This window comes from Pseudophryne corroboree, chromosome 8 (genome assembly GCF_028390025.1).
Source record: "Pseudophryne corroboree isolate aPseCor3 chromosome 8, aPseCor3.hap2, whole genome shotgun sequence".
Classification (NCBI taxonomy): domain Eukaryota; kingdom Metazoa; phylum Chordata; class Amphibia; order Anura; family Myobatrachidae; genus Pseudophryne; species Pseudophryne corroboree.
Genome location: NC_086451.1, coordinates 100,586,375 through 100,603,905, shown reverse-complemented (window position 1 = coordinate 100,603,905; position 17,531 = coordinate 100,586,375). Strand labels below are relative to the sequence as shown.

The window sequence follows — 17,531 nt, the reverse complement described above, 5'->3', positions numbered from 1 at the left end:
TTTTCTGCAGTTTTAGTCACTGCATGCTGTAAGTTTTCCTTAGTGTACTGACTTCTTGGTGCTTCCATCACTAGACACGGGTGGTATTCAGTATACCGGTTGCTGGGATCCCGGCGCGCAGTATACCGGCGCTGGAATCCCGACAACCGGCATACCGACACCTTTTCTCCCTCTTGGGGGTCCACGACCCCCCCCTGGAGGGAGAATAGATAGCGCGCCACCGTGCCCGCAGCGTGGCAAGGCAGCGAGCCCACAAGGGGCTCATTTGCACTCGCCCCACTGTCCGCAAGCCGGCGGTCGACATCGCGGTGCCGGTATGCTGGCCGCCGGCAACTCATACCACACCCCTAGACACTATATCAGGGCTTAGCAATAGGCAGTGCTCCAGTTGCTTTTGAACTACACATCCCAGCATGCGCTGGTAGCAAAATTGTGGCAGGGCATGCTGGGATAAGTAGCTTTACAGCAACTAGAGGGTGGCTTATTGCAGTATGTATAGTGTCTTTAGAAAAACCATACCGTGCCCAATATCCTTACCTCTTTTCACATTACACCCTAGGAAATAAAGTAAATGAAAAAACTTTTTCCAGCTTTATTTACACATTTTGCCTTACAACATTCAACTAAGGAAAAAGGCATCAGTTCTGAAAATTAATAAAAAAACAAACCTAGAATAACAGTGTTGGAAAAGTGATCAGTCCCCTGATTTAATACTCTGCAGAGCCACCTTTTGCTGTAACTACATCAGTCTGTTTGGATATGTCTCTTCCAGCTTTTAGCACCTACAATAGATTTGGGAATAGTTGACCATTCTTCCGTGCAGAATTCTTTAAGTTCAGTCACATAAGAGCGGCAATGGACTGCTCTAACAGTCCATCCACAGATTTTCTATTGGAGTTAGATCATGACTCTTGGCATTCACCTTCCTATACTTATGGAGTATGATTATAAAGGTTGGGGTGGTGAGAAAGAAACCCTCTAAACTAGAGAAAACGTAAATTTAGTGTCAGAAAGAAAAGTCACAAGGACCATCACTGCTGGGGCATATTTAGGCCTTGTACTGTACATGAAGGTGCTTTTCAGAAATCCAAGGTATATCAGGCAGACATGGAATTAAGACGCCTCTGCGAGTGGTGAAATAATAAAGAGCAGATGCTACATGGTGAGGGGTGCATTCTGTGTACAAGGTTGGTAAAGACCAGACTTTGTAGAAGTGCTGGAACAGATTTATTCTTTTTGCCTTTAGCATTGTCTGCAGTAAAATACACTTTGTGGGTTTACTTTGCTTTCAAATAATCACGGTTCAGTGCTAACATATATTGAAGTAACGTAACCACAAATATATTTTTATGCTTGCAGAAGAATATAAAATGCAGGGCAGCAATAAAGCAAGTGCCTTCTGTTTCATTATCTGTTACAAGATTTTCACTCAAATGATTCTTTATCATTTGTAGTACTATACAAACAATTCATTTGACAATAAACTTACAAATGAACAAGTGACTCAACACTGCAGCAGTCTTTACTTCTTTAAAGAGGTATAAACATATTTTAATGAGAGCGCTCATCATCCTTCTAGGGGAGCTTCTAGTGACCACAGCTGATATAATATAAAATGCATATTGACAACTTTTACGAGTAATCTACGAGGGGTGTGCAATAAGTTTCTGGATGTGCAGTGCATTGGTGCACTGCAAACTGACTGGTTGTGAACTATAACCTCTGACTAAAGTTCTTGTGACATGTCAAGGCACAGAACCATATATGAGCAGCACTGCACACATAAGACAACAGCATGTTCACTTCCTTCACAAACTCATTATGGAGTTCAAAACAAAGGCCACTGGGGAGCCATGATCTTTTACTACAGCAGTAGATTTCTGACCGACAGCAAGCTGCTTTTGGGGAGGAAGCACAGTTCTGAACTACTGTGTTTGAGTGATTTGCTGAATTTTAGCACCGGAGACAGTTCCTGGAAGATGCGGAGCAATGTGGCAGACCTGTGTCCGCTATCACTGAGGACAATATTGCTGCTGTGCAGGCCATAGATGAGGTGGATGCCAGGATGACCGCAGCCCAGTTAGAGAATGATAGGTATCTCATTGGGAACCAAACATTTGATATTAAGGAGCTTGACCTAAAGTAAGGTTTCTGCACGCTGGGTGCCTATTAGCTGACTCAAGTGCATAAGGAGGCTTGGGTGACTTGGTGCTGCAATATGCTGAACAGCTTTTATGGCAGTCACTCACTCTGTGAGATTATCAGTGACGATGAATCCTGGATCTACAGTTTTGACCTCAAGTCCAGTCGGTCCCCAGACCCCAGTCCAACTTGGACCCCAGTCCAACAGAAGGTCCAACTTGAGCGCAGCTTGGCCAAGCAGATGGTGGCTGTTTCTGTGGCCAAGACTGGTCATGTAGCTATCGTGTCACTCGTGCACTAGCACGCATTCACTGGACACTCGTACACCATCCAATGCCTGCCGCAAGTGCTGGAAGCCATTTCCAGGTGCCATCCAAGAACTTACGCTATTGGTGCCCTTCTCCATCACCACATTACACTTGCCCACAAGTCCAAGAAAGTGGTGGATTTTCTGTCCCATGAAAGCATACATAAGTTCATCCACTGTGCAGTCCAGGCCTAGCTTCCTTTGTCTTCTTTGTGTTCCCACAAATCAAACGTGGGTTTTGTTTTGAATCCCCAGAAGCTGCAGTTGAGACCTTCATCCAGCATGTAGAAGAGATACCTGCTTTGGACTGGTCCAACGGCTTCACCAAGTGATCTGAGCGCAGGCAACTTTGCATAGACTCCTCTTGCAAATACTCTGAAAAATGTTATGTTAATTTTATTTGTAACTATAATACTTTTTGTGCATCCAGAAACTTACTGTACACCATTTGTGTGAATACCTTTTTTGCATGGCGTTTTAAAAGGGGATTACATTTATTGTATTTCATGGATCCTTTTGAACAAAACACTCCTTTCACTGCTCACTAAAATCATAGTGCATCCCCAAATGCTCTTCTCTTTATGTCTCTGAGTTTAGGATGTGACTGATGCTGTGGGGTTTTCAGATATGTTACAACAGAAACTCATTTTTAAAATTCTCTGTACACCGCAACATACTGTAGATGACAGATCAGTTTCGGGAGCACAGGGGGCATAGAACTCCTTAACTACCTGGGCTCCACAGAAAGACTCTGGTTTAATGCGTTTGGCACATAAACCACTATTAGGCCGCATGTGAAGTCAGGCTGCAAACAGCACTAACAGGCACTAATAAAGCGGTTCGTCTGGGCGGCCTCAGAGCAATCTCATTATTTGTCCAACCATGTGTGTATACAACACAGCACATGATCCTGTCACTCTGCGCTCTGCTCAAGCAGTAGGATTACCAACTGTGTGAAATAAGACAGAAATTAAATATAAACCACCAAGATTAACTATGTTTCCTTAGAATAGTCATTTGTGTGGGCCACTTTTCCTTTGCCAAACTTTCCTACATTCCAATACACTGTGCTCATGTCCTTAAAGCCCTGAAACAATGAAGCAGAGCATTCAGTTGTCCAATTGAATAGTACTTTATATATTTTAGTTCATCGGATACACACTGCACCTACACCAGCACTATTTGCACACTTCTGAACTAAGAACAGTAAGTTTCATATTTTTAAAATAAGACAAATGTAGCAGGTCTGGGGTGGAAATATTTAGCAGTTCATGTTATGTTTTTAGATATATAACTTTTACAGTAGCTAGCGTTGGTACAGAAACTAAAAAATAAAAAAAAGTAGATATACAAAATTAACCAAACTTTTTATATACTGTATATACACACATACCAGTGCCTTAGTGTAGCCTGCGTATACCTCAAAATGATCACTGTTGCAATAAATGGCAGCAAAACGCAAACAAGTATAAATTAAACAAGAAAATAATAATAAAAAAAAAAATACAAGATGCAAAATTGCCATTCTACATCTAACTTCTACACAACATTATAAACTCCAAGGAATGACACGTGCTTTGTGGTTAGCAACTAAAGTGCAGACCCCACACTGCTGTTGACTCGCCCCATTAGTGGAAGCAATTTTAGAATGCCTTGTTAGAAGCAGGAAAAAAGTTAGATGTAGTCCCAAAATTGCTGGAGATCGATTGAAGCCCTCTGTCCAGGATGTTGCATTTCTCTGCAGCATTCGATATTTAGTGGCCCCTGACTTTGGAAATCGTACGAGGCATCCAATAATTGCTGTCCAATGCACCACAGGCAGACACAGAGTTAAGAGATTAACGAGTTTTATACAAATTCTATAACAGCAGTTGTGAGGCGTGAAATGGACAAACATACACCTCCAGAAAGACAGACAGGGGGGGCTTTAAAGGGTCAGAGAGAAGAGCACAAAGCACCATTCAGAGCTGTAACAGACAGGTGCTCTCAGGACACTCCTGCTGCTTCACAAGGACCGTTTCCGTATCTGTACAATACATCAGAGACTGAGGGTGTTAAACACGGATAAACGCCAAGCTAAACAGTGTAGACAAGTGCACTGTGTCTGCAACATGGGCATTTGCTGCTATAGAAAGGATATCATACTAAGATGGCGTTATTCAACCTCAACATGATGTAGACTAGAGTATATAGATAACAGTCGCCTGCTCTAGACATCAGGTTAGCATGAGAGGCCAATTCTCCTTGTGACTCTTTCCATGTGAATACAGAGCTCAACATTACGTCCTTCTGCTGTAAAAATAAAAACATTTGGTACTTGTTATTTATGTGAAGGATGATTAGAAGTTCGTACCTTCATTTTGTTCTTTTAAAGTTGTGTGTTTCGGTACAGAATAGGGTTGCCATGAGGCCTTAGGTTATGCCAATACAATATTGTATCTCCGAAGTGGACAGGTCCAACTTCCCTTGTTATAGGCATGTAGCCACCCATAACTAAAGGAGCTGGTATTACAATGGTCATTAATGCATTTCAGGTCCCACAGACAATAACCTTGAGATGTAAGAAACATGTGCAGCAATATTCCAAAACAGAACACATTCTGATATTAATTGGTAAGTAGTTGATGATCTAGAAGTGAAGCTACAGTGAGAATGCTCAGTGGCCACAAGCCATCACCCCATGACTCCACAGCATAGAGTTCCTTGTGTAAGCTCAATCACATAATGAAATCTAAAACTATCTTGCATATACAGAAGCCTAATTGCCCCTGATTTCATTTATATTTTAAAAATGATTTGCTATCATAGATCATTTAAAAATGGCAAAATGGAACCCATAGTGCATTGGGCGGATCATGGAAGGCTGCAGTACTATCACTTAGCCCACAGCCTCTCTCACCCTCCTCAGTACAGTTAGTGTCGGGATCCATTCTACATGGACTGCAAAAGTATTAGTAGGGGTCAGAGTGGACTATTCTTACATGTGACTTGACAAGCACTGACCTACTACCATTCTGCCATGCTGTACTCCTGGTCCTCTTACATATAGGCAAACCAAAAGATCTGGCCAGGGAAAGGCAACAGAAGGTATCATGTTTTTAGAAAGACTTCATTTTAAGAGATGGGGGTGTTAAGAGGTCTCTTTCCCTTGCACTCCAGTGGCTGTTTTTATGGAGCTGATGGTCCTGTTGAACCAGGTCTTCTTTGCTGCTTGCACTTCATTTAGGGCAAGACCAAGATGATGCTCCAGATCCTGCAACAGAACCATGTAAAACAGCACAATTAGAACCTTAACTTTGCTAATGGCTTGCCTGTAAAACAGTTACTTTGAAAAGACAAATAAAGTTAATATCAGCACCACCGTCTAAGTTTTCATATATAGTTGTGACCTTCCTTCACATTTCTTGGAAAAAGTAAAATAGCCCTGAAAGATTGCTCTTCCTTGTAAGGTAAGTAGCTGATGCAACATGCCACACCTTAAGGACACTATCAATGGCTTCGGAGACTGGATAAACCAGTTGCTGTTGAGCTAGCTGCTGCCTCCTTGGTGGCTAATTGGAAACATGTACAAGGACATTTGACAGACTGGAAACTAGTCATACTACCCAAGCTCTGGCTTCCCCTGTTCTAGAATAATGTAAGACTATAGGTCATTGGTTCTCCTCCAAACAACAGATAATTTATTTATTTTAATCCATGGTATCAGGACCAATATATGGACTTTTATGTAAACCTATGGTTTATAAACAACTAACTTTTAATCGCAATTTGATTATTTTGTACATAATTCCAGAATATTTTATTATTTAATAATAAACCTGTAATTATTTGTTATGGTATAATAAAAAATTGAGCCAAGGCTAACAAAGCTAACACCTAACAAAGCTAATGGACGTTTGTTGGAACAGCTGCTATCACAGGGTATAACAGATAGTATTACCACAGGGTACTGACCTGGTCTTCTCCCACTCTATAATTTTTACAACATATTCTTGTCCTCCCCGACACCCACTGTACATATGCTCTACTTGATCCTCTATCCATTATAGCGAAAACTACTCTCCTATATCTATTCTGCCCTACCCTGATCAGGCTGACAATTCCTACAACAAAATGACAACTGCCAAATGAGCTCTCAAGACACTTCACCAAATCCAACAGTCTGTCATCCTAAGCCCTCTGTGACCCACACTCACTTTGTACCCCCATCTGTATCACCCCTGTCTGTATGCCCCTCCCCTTTAAAATGTAAGCTTTCATGAACAGGGCCCTCTTCAGTCGTGTGCTTTTACTTCTCTTACTTAACCTATCTTCTTTTCAATAATCCCTTCGACGGCACCAAAATCCCTAAGTTTTCTGCCACCCTGATACTCATAGCTATGTTTATATACCCTGTACTTGTCATATATTGTATTGAACTGTAAGTCACTGTTTTCTTGTTTTTGCTTGTTTATGTACTCTGTAATTGCATGCTGCGGATCCCTTGTGGCACCATATAAAAAAAGGATAATAATTATAATAACAACTGCTGCCCTAGTCAATGCAATTCCAGCCACCACAAATAGTCTTCAACAGGCCAAACCACAACCGTGGTACAGCAAACAGACCTACTATTTGCACAAATGCTTCTTAACTGCTGAGCACCAATGGAGGAAATTTCACTTTAAGGCAGACTTAATCCTCTATAAGATCATTCTTTCATGATACAACACTGCCCTTTCTCTTGCCAAGCAAACATGCTTCACTCCTCTATTATCAACCTAATCTTCAAACAACTAAAGAGGCCTACACACTGGGCGATATCTTCAAAGATATGAACGATATTGTTCATGAATGAACGATAAATCGTTTATATCTTTCAGTGTGGATGCATCAACAATGAACGATGCGCGTGCTGTAGAGTGTGTAATAAAAAAAATCATCCATCGATCATATCGTTAGTCGATATTGATGGTCAAACACATCGCTCAGTGTGAAGGCCCCTTTACACCTCGTTGCAAATTTAAACTCACTTTTTCTGACAGTCCATACTGTAACTTTGCTACCTACTTAAGACACCATTTGACCAGATCTATTTTCATTCCAAATCCCACACAACCAACTCGCCATCTACTACATTCAGAATTCCAATCACCGTTCACTGTCTCAAGTAGCAAATTCTCTGTGCTCATTCGATCCTAGAAGTGCATCCTCATCCCTACTCCCCACCAACATTTGTCTTCTCTCACCCATTCTTCCTCAACCCGTCACTACTGGCACATTTCTGTCCTCCTTTAAACTCACACTCCTCTCAATACCCCCAAATGAACACTTCAGTCTCTCCCTCCAATAACACCATATTTCTCTCCTCCCATTTCCTTCAAACTACTGGTGGTATCTCACTTTCTCTCCTCTCACTCCATTCTGCAGTCACCCACAACATTTCATTGGGACTGCACAAAATCAGTGATTTCCTTTCAGGAAAGTCACTTCTCCATACTCCGCCTCCCTTTAGATTGTAAGCTTGCGAGCAGAGCCTTCCTACCTATATGACCGTCTGTTAGCCAGTCTTGTTTTTCACTGTTGTTTGCAATTGTTTTGTTTTATGTTATCACTGTTTCCAGTTGTAAAGTGCAACAGAATTTACTGCGCTATAAGAAACTGTTAATAAAATAAACCTCTCTGCTGCTTTTGACATTGCTGATCACCCTTCACTCAATTATTTATGTGACACAATTCATTCCCTTTTAGTGTCTCTATCTCTGGCATATACTGTGCTTCATTCTCATTACCTGCAGGGTTCCACAAGGCGTGTTTCTTAGCTTTACTCATGGTAGACCTCTTTGCATAAGGGCGAATTCCACCAGAGCATCACATTTATGCTGATGACACCCAAAACTACATCTCCTCCCCTGTCTTTTACCCCTTTGTATTATGTTGTGTAACAAACTGTTAGTGTGTATGGTGGATTACATTAATAAGGTATATATAGTCTTCAATATTATAGTAATTGGTATGTATACTCCAGTGAAGTTCGGTGAGGTCAATGTCTGGTGAGACACTGGCTAGTATTAGAGCCTGCTTATCATACAGAGTAACCATTTGGAGTGTGTTTATGGTTCAGTATACTTCTCTCTGTATATTAAACAGAAACACAATATAGAAACAGTCAGCACGTGTTAAGATATATGCTAAACTATTCTATTGCAACGATTAGCTAATTGCCACTTCATAGATTCTGCAAACAATGATAGTGTATAACTTACAACTCACTTAGGTATGACCTAAAGCAGGGGTAGCCAAACCTGGTCCTCGAGAGCTACCAACAGTTAATGTTTTCCAGGTCTCCTCACAGAATCACAAGTGAAGTAATTACCTCCACCTGTGGATCTTTTTAAATGTGTCAGTGAGTAATGAATACACCAGTGCACCTGCTAGGTGGTCTGGAAAACGTGGACTGTTGGTAGGTCTCGAGGACCAGGGTTGGCTATCCCTGATTCCTAAAGCTTACAGTACACCTCTGTGCAACAGCTGATGAGTTAGCACACAAACAGCTAATGCGTAATGAGAAGGAAGGTTTGGTTATTGTGGTAAAAGTTCCTACATGTAAGAATTTTCTATAGAACCAGTTCTATAACAAGCTGTACATTATTTATTTCTTCTCTTACAGATCTAGTTTCAGTCTTTAATATTACAAGACTGTAAGCAGCTTTCGGCTAACTTCACATGGATGTCCCAAAACTAGCTAAACTGCAACCTGTCCATCCCATCCACTCTCCCACACCTTCAGTAACCCAACACTTTCCTCATTCTCCTAAACCCAATACCTTAGTAGCATACCAGACTCCGGACACTGCTTTATTCTTTAGTCTCACTCCCAGTCCTATTGCCTCCACCTCGATAAACTACCAGATCATGTTCAAGGTGCTATTCTCTGCTCATTTCCCAGCCAGAATACTGCAACCACCTCTATCTGGTGTTCCCTCAACCATATATTCCTGCTTAAATCCATTGTAATTGCTGCAGCAACAGTGATCATTCCTTTCTCACCATGTTGCTGCACCAGTCTACAGAACCTAACACTGGCTCGTGGTGCCCTCCAGGAGCCAATAAATATTATTTACAATATACTATAATGCTCTAAACAGCACCACCCCTTCGTATGGAATTCCCTACAATGACTGATCAGAGCCTCCCATAGTCTTTAAAGCTTTCAGAAAACCAGATCTCTTTATTCTAGCTTCCCCTGCTTTTATCTAGAATACACACACTGATGCCCTCTCAACTATCCCGGTCTACACGCTGAGCCAAATTAGCTCCGCGTTTCGTCTGTGGCATCTTTCAGCTTAAATATAAGCCATCACGTGAGCAGGGCCCTCCCTACACTTTGTTTCCTTTCTGCATATTATGTGCCTTGAATGTCCTTATTTTATGCATGTCCTGCTTTCCCCCGATGACCAGTGTTGCAGAGAACAGCGGATCCTTACATCTCAACAATAATAATGTGATTGCAGGCTGCCCTTTCCCCACTAAGCCAGGACTACTACAGTAACTTGCAAAACGTACATATGGGGTCAAAATAATAACGTGCATAAGCCAAGGTTGCTCTTACCAAATAATGTGTCAGTAACAAGTACTAGCTGGTAATGCCAATGGGTCAGTGAACTGGGCAGACTGGGTGCAGAATGCCCTGACTAATGAACAGGATGCATTCCATTATACAACAGAGAAAATAGCTGATCGATCTAAATCGATGTTCCAGGGCTAAAACACACATTTAATAACTATTAAATATCAATAATCATCTGTTCGTAAAGTGTTTCAGCATCGATTGATAAAAATCAACTTTTAGTAAATAAACCCCTTAGTGTTCGCCACATAATTTTCTCCAAATGCAAAATGTCCAGGCCCTGAGAAGTTCTCTGTATCCTATTATAAGACATTAAGGAGAAACTGCACCAACAATATATCAGCCACTGCCCTCCTCTCTGCAGATTTCTTCCACTGCTCCAGTTACCGGCCAATCTCGCTCTTATATTTGGACATACTGAACAACTTCTTGCTATATTGATTGTGAAGTGCCTTTAGGACATACTCCCAGACCTGATTAATTCTGATCGAGTTGGAACTGTCCCAGACAACACAATAAAATTAATGGATTTAGTTCACTATAGCCGATACACCTTCCTTGTTAAAATCAACAGATGCAGAGAAGGGGATTGGCAGGGTGAACTGCAAGCAATACTGGAGCATATACAGATGTGTCCTCATACACCGAGCATCTTTATGTCGTACTTCACAAGATACCGAACACACTGAGCTGTCCAAGAGGAGCAGCGTACTGTATTCTTCTTTACACTTAGTCGTATGGCATCTTAGTCGTATGGCAGACACAGCGAATCATCGCGGAGCGTACCAGAGGCCCTAGGCTGTTACTTCACACGCCTGCACAGGAATTTATTTGTAAACATACAAAGTCGCAGATGAAGCACAATGGAGCTTAGCATGAGGAAACGCCATAGCTGCTGCATCTCAGTCCCCAGATTCAGTCTCGGTCGCACATAGATGTAGAAATACCGTAGTGGTCTGTGTGTGCCAGCAATACAGTTTTATCACTTATATTTGGTTTATTATTGCTAATAAGTTGCAAATTTTGAGTAAGACTAAAGCTCAGCGTGGCTGACCCGCTCGGGACCACACACCAGGATACCACACGCATATGATGCGACTGAAGCCACAGTATAAAAGGGAAATCTGTAACTGGGCCCGTCCTGCTTAAATAACAAAGTTAATAAATTAACCAACATTGAGGACATGGAAGAAGCTCAGAACACACAAACAGACATTCTCTCTGATCTCCCCATTAACCTCAATAATACATAACTCTGCTTTCCCCAAGTAAATATCATGCACCAGCACTTAGGGATTGATGTTCCTGGTTGACTCAAAAGAGGGTGCTGAACATGTGTCCAATGTGGCTAGGAAGCACAAGACGACATTGCTGATTAATTTGATATATGACCCTTTTATATTGTGTGTGACTGAGACTGTATACGGAGCAGAACAGAACTTGGAAAATAGCTGCGGCTGCTACATTGTAGCACTTTGTGTACAGATTCAGAAATTCAGCCGCACACGGACATACAAGTGTCTTATATCAAATTAATCAGCACAGTCTCATATGTCCTAGTCACGTTGCATTGCGAGTAAGACGCATTTTCAGCAAAAATAGCATCAGTATAACACTAGAAGATTCTCATGCGAGCTGGCGTGCCATGAGGGGCTGTTTGGCATGACTGCAGCAAAGATGTATGAGGGCATATCTGTAATCCAGGATTGTGTCTGTAATCCGTCAAACACCTTTGCATCACAGACTGGTACAAGAGAATATACTTCTATATGAATATGGAAGACCTTTTTACGTCATCCAAAGACAAATTTCATTAAATTCCCTCCACTTGGTTTGCCTGCTAATGTTCAATGAATCAGAACAATACTGACCTCATGGTCCTCTTCCAAAAGCCAAGCAAACTATACATATAATTCTAATTAACAATCAATTACCTGACCATAACCTAAGTGTCTCATCTGAAGGCAGAACACAACCACCCTCCCATAATATCGCCCCATTACTTTCGCCATTCCCCAGCGTTATTATAATATGCATTATTTACTTAAATGTCTTTCACATAATTATTCAAATAATGACTTTGTAATAAAATAATTTTGTAATAGACTTACTCATGCTATCATACCTCGATTTGTATGTCACAAATAGTCCCAATTTAGAAGCTAGTAATATTCTGCTTATCACAAAGAGGAGAGACGCACTGATCTGTACCAGCTCGTTATTGATAGTTTACCTGTATTTTACACTCTGCTTCTACAAGTTGAAGCTTGGTCTGGGCCAATTCTAGCTCCATTTCTCGTAGCTGGTTCTTCAGACTCTCCTTCTCCTCATCTGTGTCCTCTTCAGTGGAGTTCTCCTTGATGGCACTGACCAATTTCACTCGGCCCTCTGTGTTGAAGAACTCTCTGCAGTGCTCGCAACCATCAACCTTTTGCTATGTTGCGAAATAGAGCAGGAAACGATGACAATCAGGACCATACAGTGTATGTATGTATGTATGTATGTATGTATGTACACACACACACACACACATATGTGTCTATATATATATATATATATTATATATATATATGTGTGTGTGTGTGTGTGTGTGTGTGTGTGTGTGTGTGTGTGTGTGTGTGTGTGCGTGTATGCGTATATATATTCCTAGCATTCAAAATTAACAATTGCTACTGTAAAGTAAAATCGGGGCAGAAAAAGATGATCACCAGCTTGGTCGGACAGAGTATTATTTATGGATGTGTAGGATGCAGCTCTTTGTGAACAAATAATTATTGCAGAGATTAATAAAATCTCAAATGAATAAAGTAATCCGATATCTCAGTGATCACAGTGGTGACTTTGTTTTACAGGGGGTGATAGTATGATAAAGTACATATGAAAGTTTTATTCAGTATGAAATGACCCATTGAAATAGGACATTAATAAATGTAAAAAAGGGACAATTTCAAGTCCAATTTAATTCTTCTTCTGCACTGGAAACTTATGTATTACTATAGAGAAGGGACAATTTCAAGTCCAATTTAATTCTTCTTCTGCACTGGAAACTTATGTATTACTATAGAGGAGACCTTTGACATAAGGATATATGCCAAGCCACATGATTTGATGAATTGCTTTTGGTTATTGAGTGGCCAGGGTGTTGAGCTTCTATTTGAATCTGATTTCTCTACTCTATTACTGAAGAGTTTTGTCAGATTTCGCCTTTTGATGCTACTATTGTGGATTCACATTGATCCACAAGATCAGTCAGATTATTCCACCTTTTATTGTACTCTGTGGTTATCTGTGACCACATTCTCTCCTGTAGAGGTTTTATCATATTAATGTCTACTGTGGATTCTATATATTTTAGAGCATTATAACAAAGTTACGTTAGACATGGAGTGCCCCATTATTAGTCTCCTCTCTTCCCTGTAACAGTTATGTTAGGAATGGAGTGTCCCATTATTAGCCTCCTCTCTTCCCTGTAACAGAGACTAATAACGGGTTACTCCATTTCTAACAAAACTGTGTTACAGGGAAGAGAGGAGACTAATAACAGGATTTTAATTACCTAAAGGTTAATCCTTTTCTCGTAGTCTGTAGAGGATACTGTTAATCCATTTAGTACCATGGGGTATAGACGGGTCCACTAAGAGCCTTGGGCACTTTAAGAATTTGATAGTGTGCACTGCCTCCCTCTATGCCCCTCCTACCAGACTCAGTCTAGGAAACTGTGCCCAAGGAGACGGACATACTTTGAGAGAAGGATAGATAAAAGTGTTGAGATTATGAACCAGCACACACAGAACAATAGGAAAGCCATACTAACCAAACTTGAAACATGAACAGCAACGGCTGAACAAACCAAAATACTTTAACCAAGTTACAATGCAGAAAAAACGAAGCACCAGGCGGGCACCCTGTATCCTCTACGGACTACGAGAAAAGGATTTACCGGTAGGTAATTAAAATCCTATTTTCTCTTACGTCCTAGAGGATACTGGGGTTCCATTTAGTACCATGGGGATGTACCAAAGCTCCCAAACCGGGTGGGAGAGTGCTGAGGTACCTGCAGAACTGATTGACCAAACTGAAGGTCCTCAGAGGCCAAAGTATCTAACTTTTAGAACTTTGTAAATGTGTTTGAACCTGACCAGGTAGCTGCTCGGCAGAGCTGTAAAGCCAAGACACCCCGGGCAGCCGCCCAAGACGAACCCACAGACCTAGTAGAGTGGGCCTGTACAGATTTTGGAACCGCCAATCCTGCCGTGGAATAAGCATGCTGGATCGTGAGCTTGATCCAGCGTGCAATAGATTGCTTTGAAGCAGGACACCCAATTTTATTGGGATTATAGAGAACGAACAGCGAGTCCGATTTTCTGTGATGAGCTGTTCTCTTTACATACACCTTCAAAGCCCTCACAACATCAAAGACTTTGAAGCAGCAGAGGTGTCCGTCACAGCCAGAACCACAATATGTTTGTTGATATGAAAAGCGGATACCACCTTGGGAAAAAATTGCTGACAAGTTCTGAGTTCAGCTCTGCCTTCATGGAAAATTAAGTAGGGACTCTTGTGAGACAATGCCCCTAGTTCCGAGAAACGTCTCGCTGAGGCCAAGGCCAATAGTGTGACGGTTTTCCACGTAAGGTACTGTACTTTACGTCAACCTCCTGTAACGATTCAAACCAGTCCTATTGGAGGAACTGCTGCACCAAATTTAGATCCCAAGATGTCGTGGCAGGCACAAAGGGAGGGTGGATGTGCAGAACACCTTTTAAGAACGTCTGGACCTCAGGGAGAGAAACCAATTGTTTCTGAAAGAAAATAGCCAAAACCGAAATCTGGACCACATCCACTCCCGACTGCAGAAAAAGCAGGAGACGTCCCAGATGAAATTCCACCGCAGAATATTGTCTGTTCTCACACCAAGAGACATACTTCTTCCATACACCATGGTAATGTTTAGACGTTACCCCTTTCATGGCTTTGATCATAATCGGGATGACCTTGTAAGGAACCCCTCTCCTGGCTAGGATCAGCCGTTCAACCGCCATGCCGTTAAACATAGCCGCAGTAAGTCTTGATAGATGAACGGGCCCTGTTGCAGAAGATCCTCGCGAAGAGGCAGAGGCCACGGATCTTCGAGGAGCATCTCCAGAAGGTCCGCATACCAGGCCCTTCTTGGCCCATCTGGAGCAATGGGAGTATTGCTTGAACCTTTTCCCTTCTTATTCTTTTTAGAATTATTGGGATCAGAGAAAGTGAAGGAAACACGTACACCATCTGGTAGACCCACGGAGTTGTCAGAGGGTCTACCGCCACTGCTTGTGGGTCTGTCGACCTGGAACAATACAGCTTGAGCTTCGTGTTGAGACAAGAAGCCATCATGTTGATTTGTGGATATCCCCACCGACGTGTCAAGCACCTGAACACTTCCGAGTGAAGGCTCCACTCCCCCAGGTGCAGGTCGTGTCTGCTGAGGAAGTCTGCTTCCCAGTTGTCTACTCCCGGAATGAAGACCCTCGACAACGCCACAGCGTGTTTTTCCACCCAGAGGAGGATATTTGACACCTCTGACATTGCTGCTCTGCTTTTCGTTCCGCCCTGTCGGTTTATTTACGTTACCGCTGTTATACTTTCCGACTGGACTTGAATGGCCCGATTCCGAAGTAGGGATGAGGCCTGCTGAAGGGCGTTGTATATTGCCCTGAGTTCCAGGATGTTTATTGGAAGGGCGACTTCCTGACTTGACCATTTTCCTTGAAACTGCACCCCCTGGGTGACTGCTCTCCAACCTCTGAGACTTGCGTCCATGGTTAGCAGAATCCAGTTCTGAATCCCGAACCTCTTACCGTCGACGAGGTGAAAAGTCTGTAGCCACCACAGAAAGGAGATCCTGGCTCTTGGCAACAGACAGATCCTCTGGTGCATGTGAAGATGTGATCAGGACCATTTGTCCCGTAGATCTAGCTGGAAGGGACTTGCATGAAACCTTCCGTACTGAAGCGCCTCGTAAGAGGCCACCATTTTCCCCAGAAGGCGAATGCACAGATGCACGTAGATCTGAGTTGGCTTCAGGACAACCCAAACCATCGACTGGATTTCCATATCCTTCTCCACATGAAAGTACACTCTCTGAGATTCCGTGTCTAGTATCATTCCCAGAAAGGAAAGTTTCTGCATCGGTTCCACGTGAGATTTTGGTAAGTTCAGAATCCACCAGTAGTGGAGTAGTGTGGTTGAGAGACGAATACTGTCCATCAACCGCACCCTGGACGGTGCCTTTATCAGAAGATCGTCCAGGTATGGAATTATGTTCACTCCCTGTTTGCGGAGTAGAAACATCATCTCTGCCATCACTTTGGTGAACACTCTCGGTGGCGTGGAGAGACCAAATGGCAGGGCCTGGAACTGGTTGTGGAATTCCTGCAGTGTAAACCGTAGATAAGCCTGATGAGGCGGCCAGATCAGAATGTGAGGGTACACGTCCTTGATATCCAGAGATACTAGGAATTCCCCTTCCTCCAGACCTGAGATCACCGATCTCAGAGACTCCATCTTGAATTTGAACACTAGTAAGTACGGGTTTAACGACTTGAGGTTCAAAATCGGCTTTAATGAACCGTCCGGTTTCGGTACTACAAACAAGTTGGAATAATATCCATTGTTTTGCAGGTGAGGTGGAACTGGAACAATGACCTGAGTCTGTACCAGTTTTTGAATTGCGTCCTGTAAGGTTCTACTTGCTTCCTGTGAAACTGGTAAGACTGATTTGAAGAATTTGTGAGGTGGGAACTCCTGAAACTCCAGTCTGTAGCCCTGGGAAATAAGGTCTATGACCCAGGGATCCTGGCATTCGAGATGTGACTGAAAAATTTTAGTCGGGCTTCCACCTGCCAGTCTTCCACGCATCGCGGCCCACCGTCATGCTGAAGGCTTTGAGGAAGCAGAACTTGAGGTCTGTTCCTGTGAAACCTGCTGTGTCTGGGTTTTCATGGTTTACCTCCAGCGCCTCTGGTGGCTGTAGAAGAACCTCTGGTTTTGCCCTTGAACTTAGCAGTCCGAAAGGAGTGTAGATCAGGTCCTGAGTAAGCCTTCCTGGCTGGGGGAGCTGCAGAAGGAAGATACGTGGACTTACCTGCAGTAGCTTTGGAGATCCATTTGTCTAGTTCATCTCCAAATAAGGCCCCTCCTGTGAAGGGTAGGCCTTCCACGCCTTTCCTGGAGTCCGCGTCAGCAGTCCACTGGCGTAACCATAAGCTTCTGCGTGCTGACACTGCCATAGCAGTGGTGCATGCATTAAGCAAGCCTATTTCTTTTATGGCAGAGTCCTGTATATGTTGCAGGAGTAAAATAATCTTGCCCTTAGGTAAGATACCTAACCCCTCAATTAGGTTACCCGACCATTTTGCGATGGCCTTAGTAATCCACCCTCATGCTATAGTGGGTCTCTGTGCCACCCCAGCAGCTGTATACAAAGATTTG

General features: G+C 42.6%; 1 protein-coding gene across 1 annotated transcript in view; it reads right to left on the bottom strand.

Annotated features, from left to right (window-relative positions):
• Window positions 1–578: 578 nt before the first annotated feature.
• The window catches only part of LOC134948686 (rab GTPase-activating protein 1), a 437,656-nt gene continuing 420,703 nt past the window's right edge, over window positions 579–17,531 (bottom strand). Inside the window, exons 21-22 of the mRNA XM_063936842.1 lie at window positions 12,292–12,492; window positions 579–5,702 (exon numbers count right to left, since the gene is read on the bottom strand). Coding sequence (XP_063792912.1) covers window positions 5,580–5,702; window positions 12,292–12,492 — 324 coding nt within the window. The 3' untranslated portion in view covers window positions 579–5,579. The remainder of the gene's footprint in view (window positions 5,703–12,291; window positions 12,493–17,531) is intronic.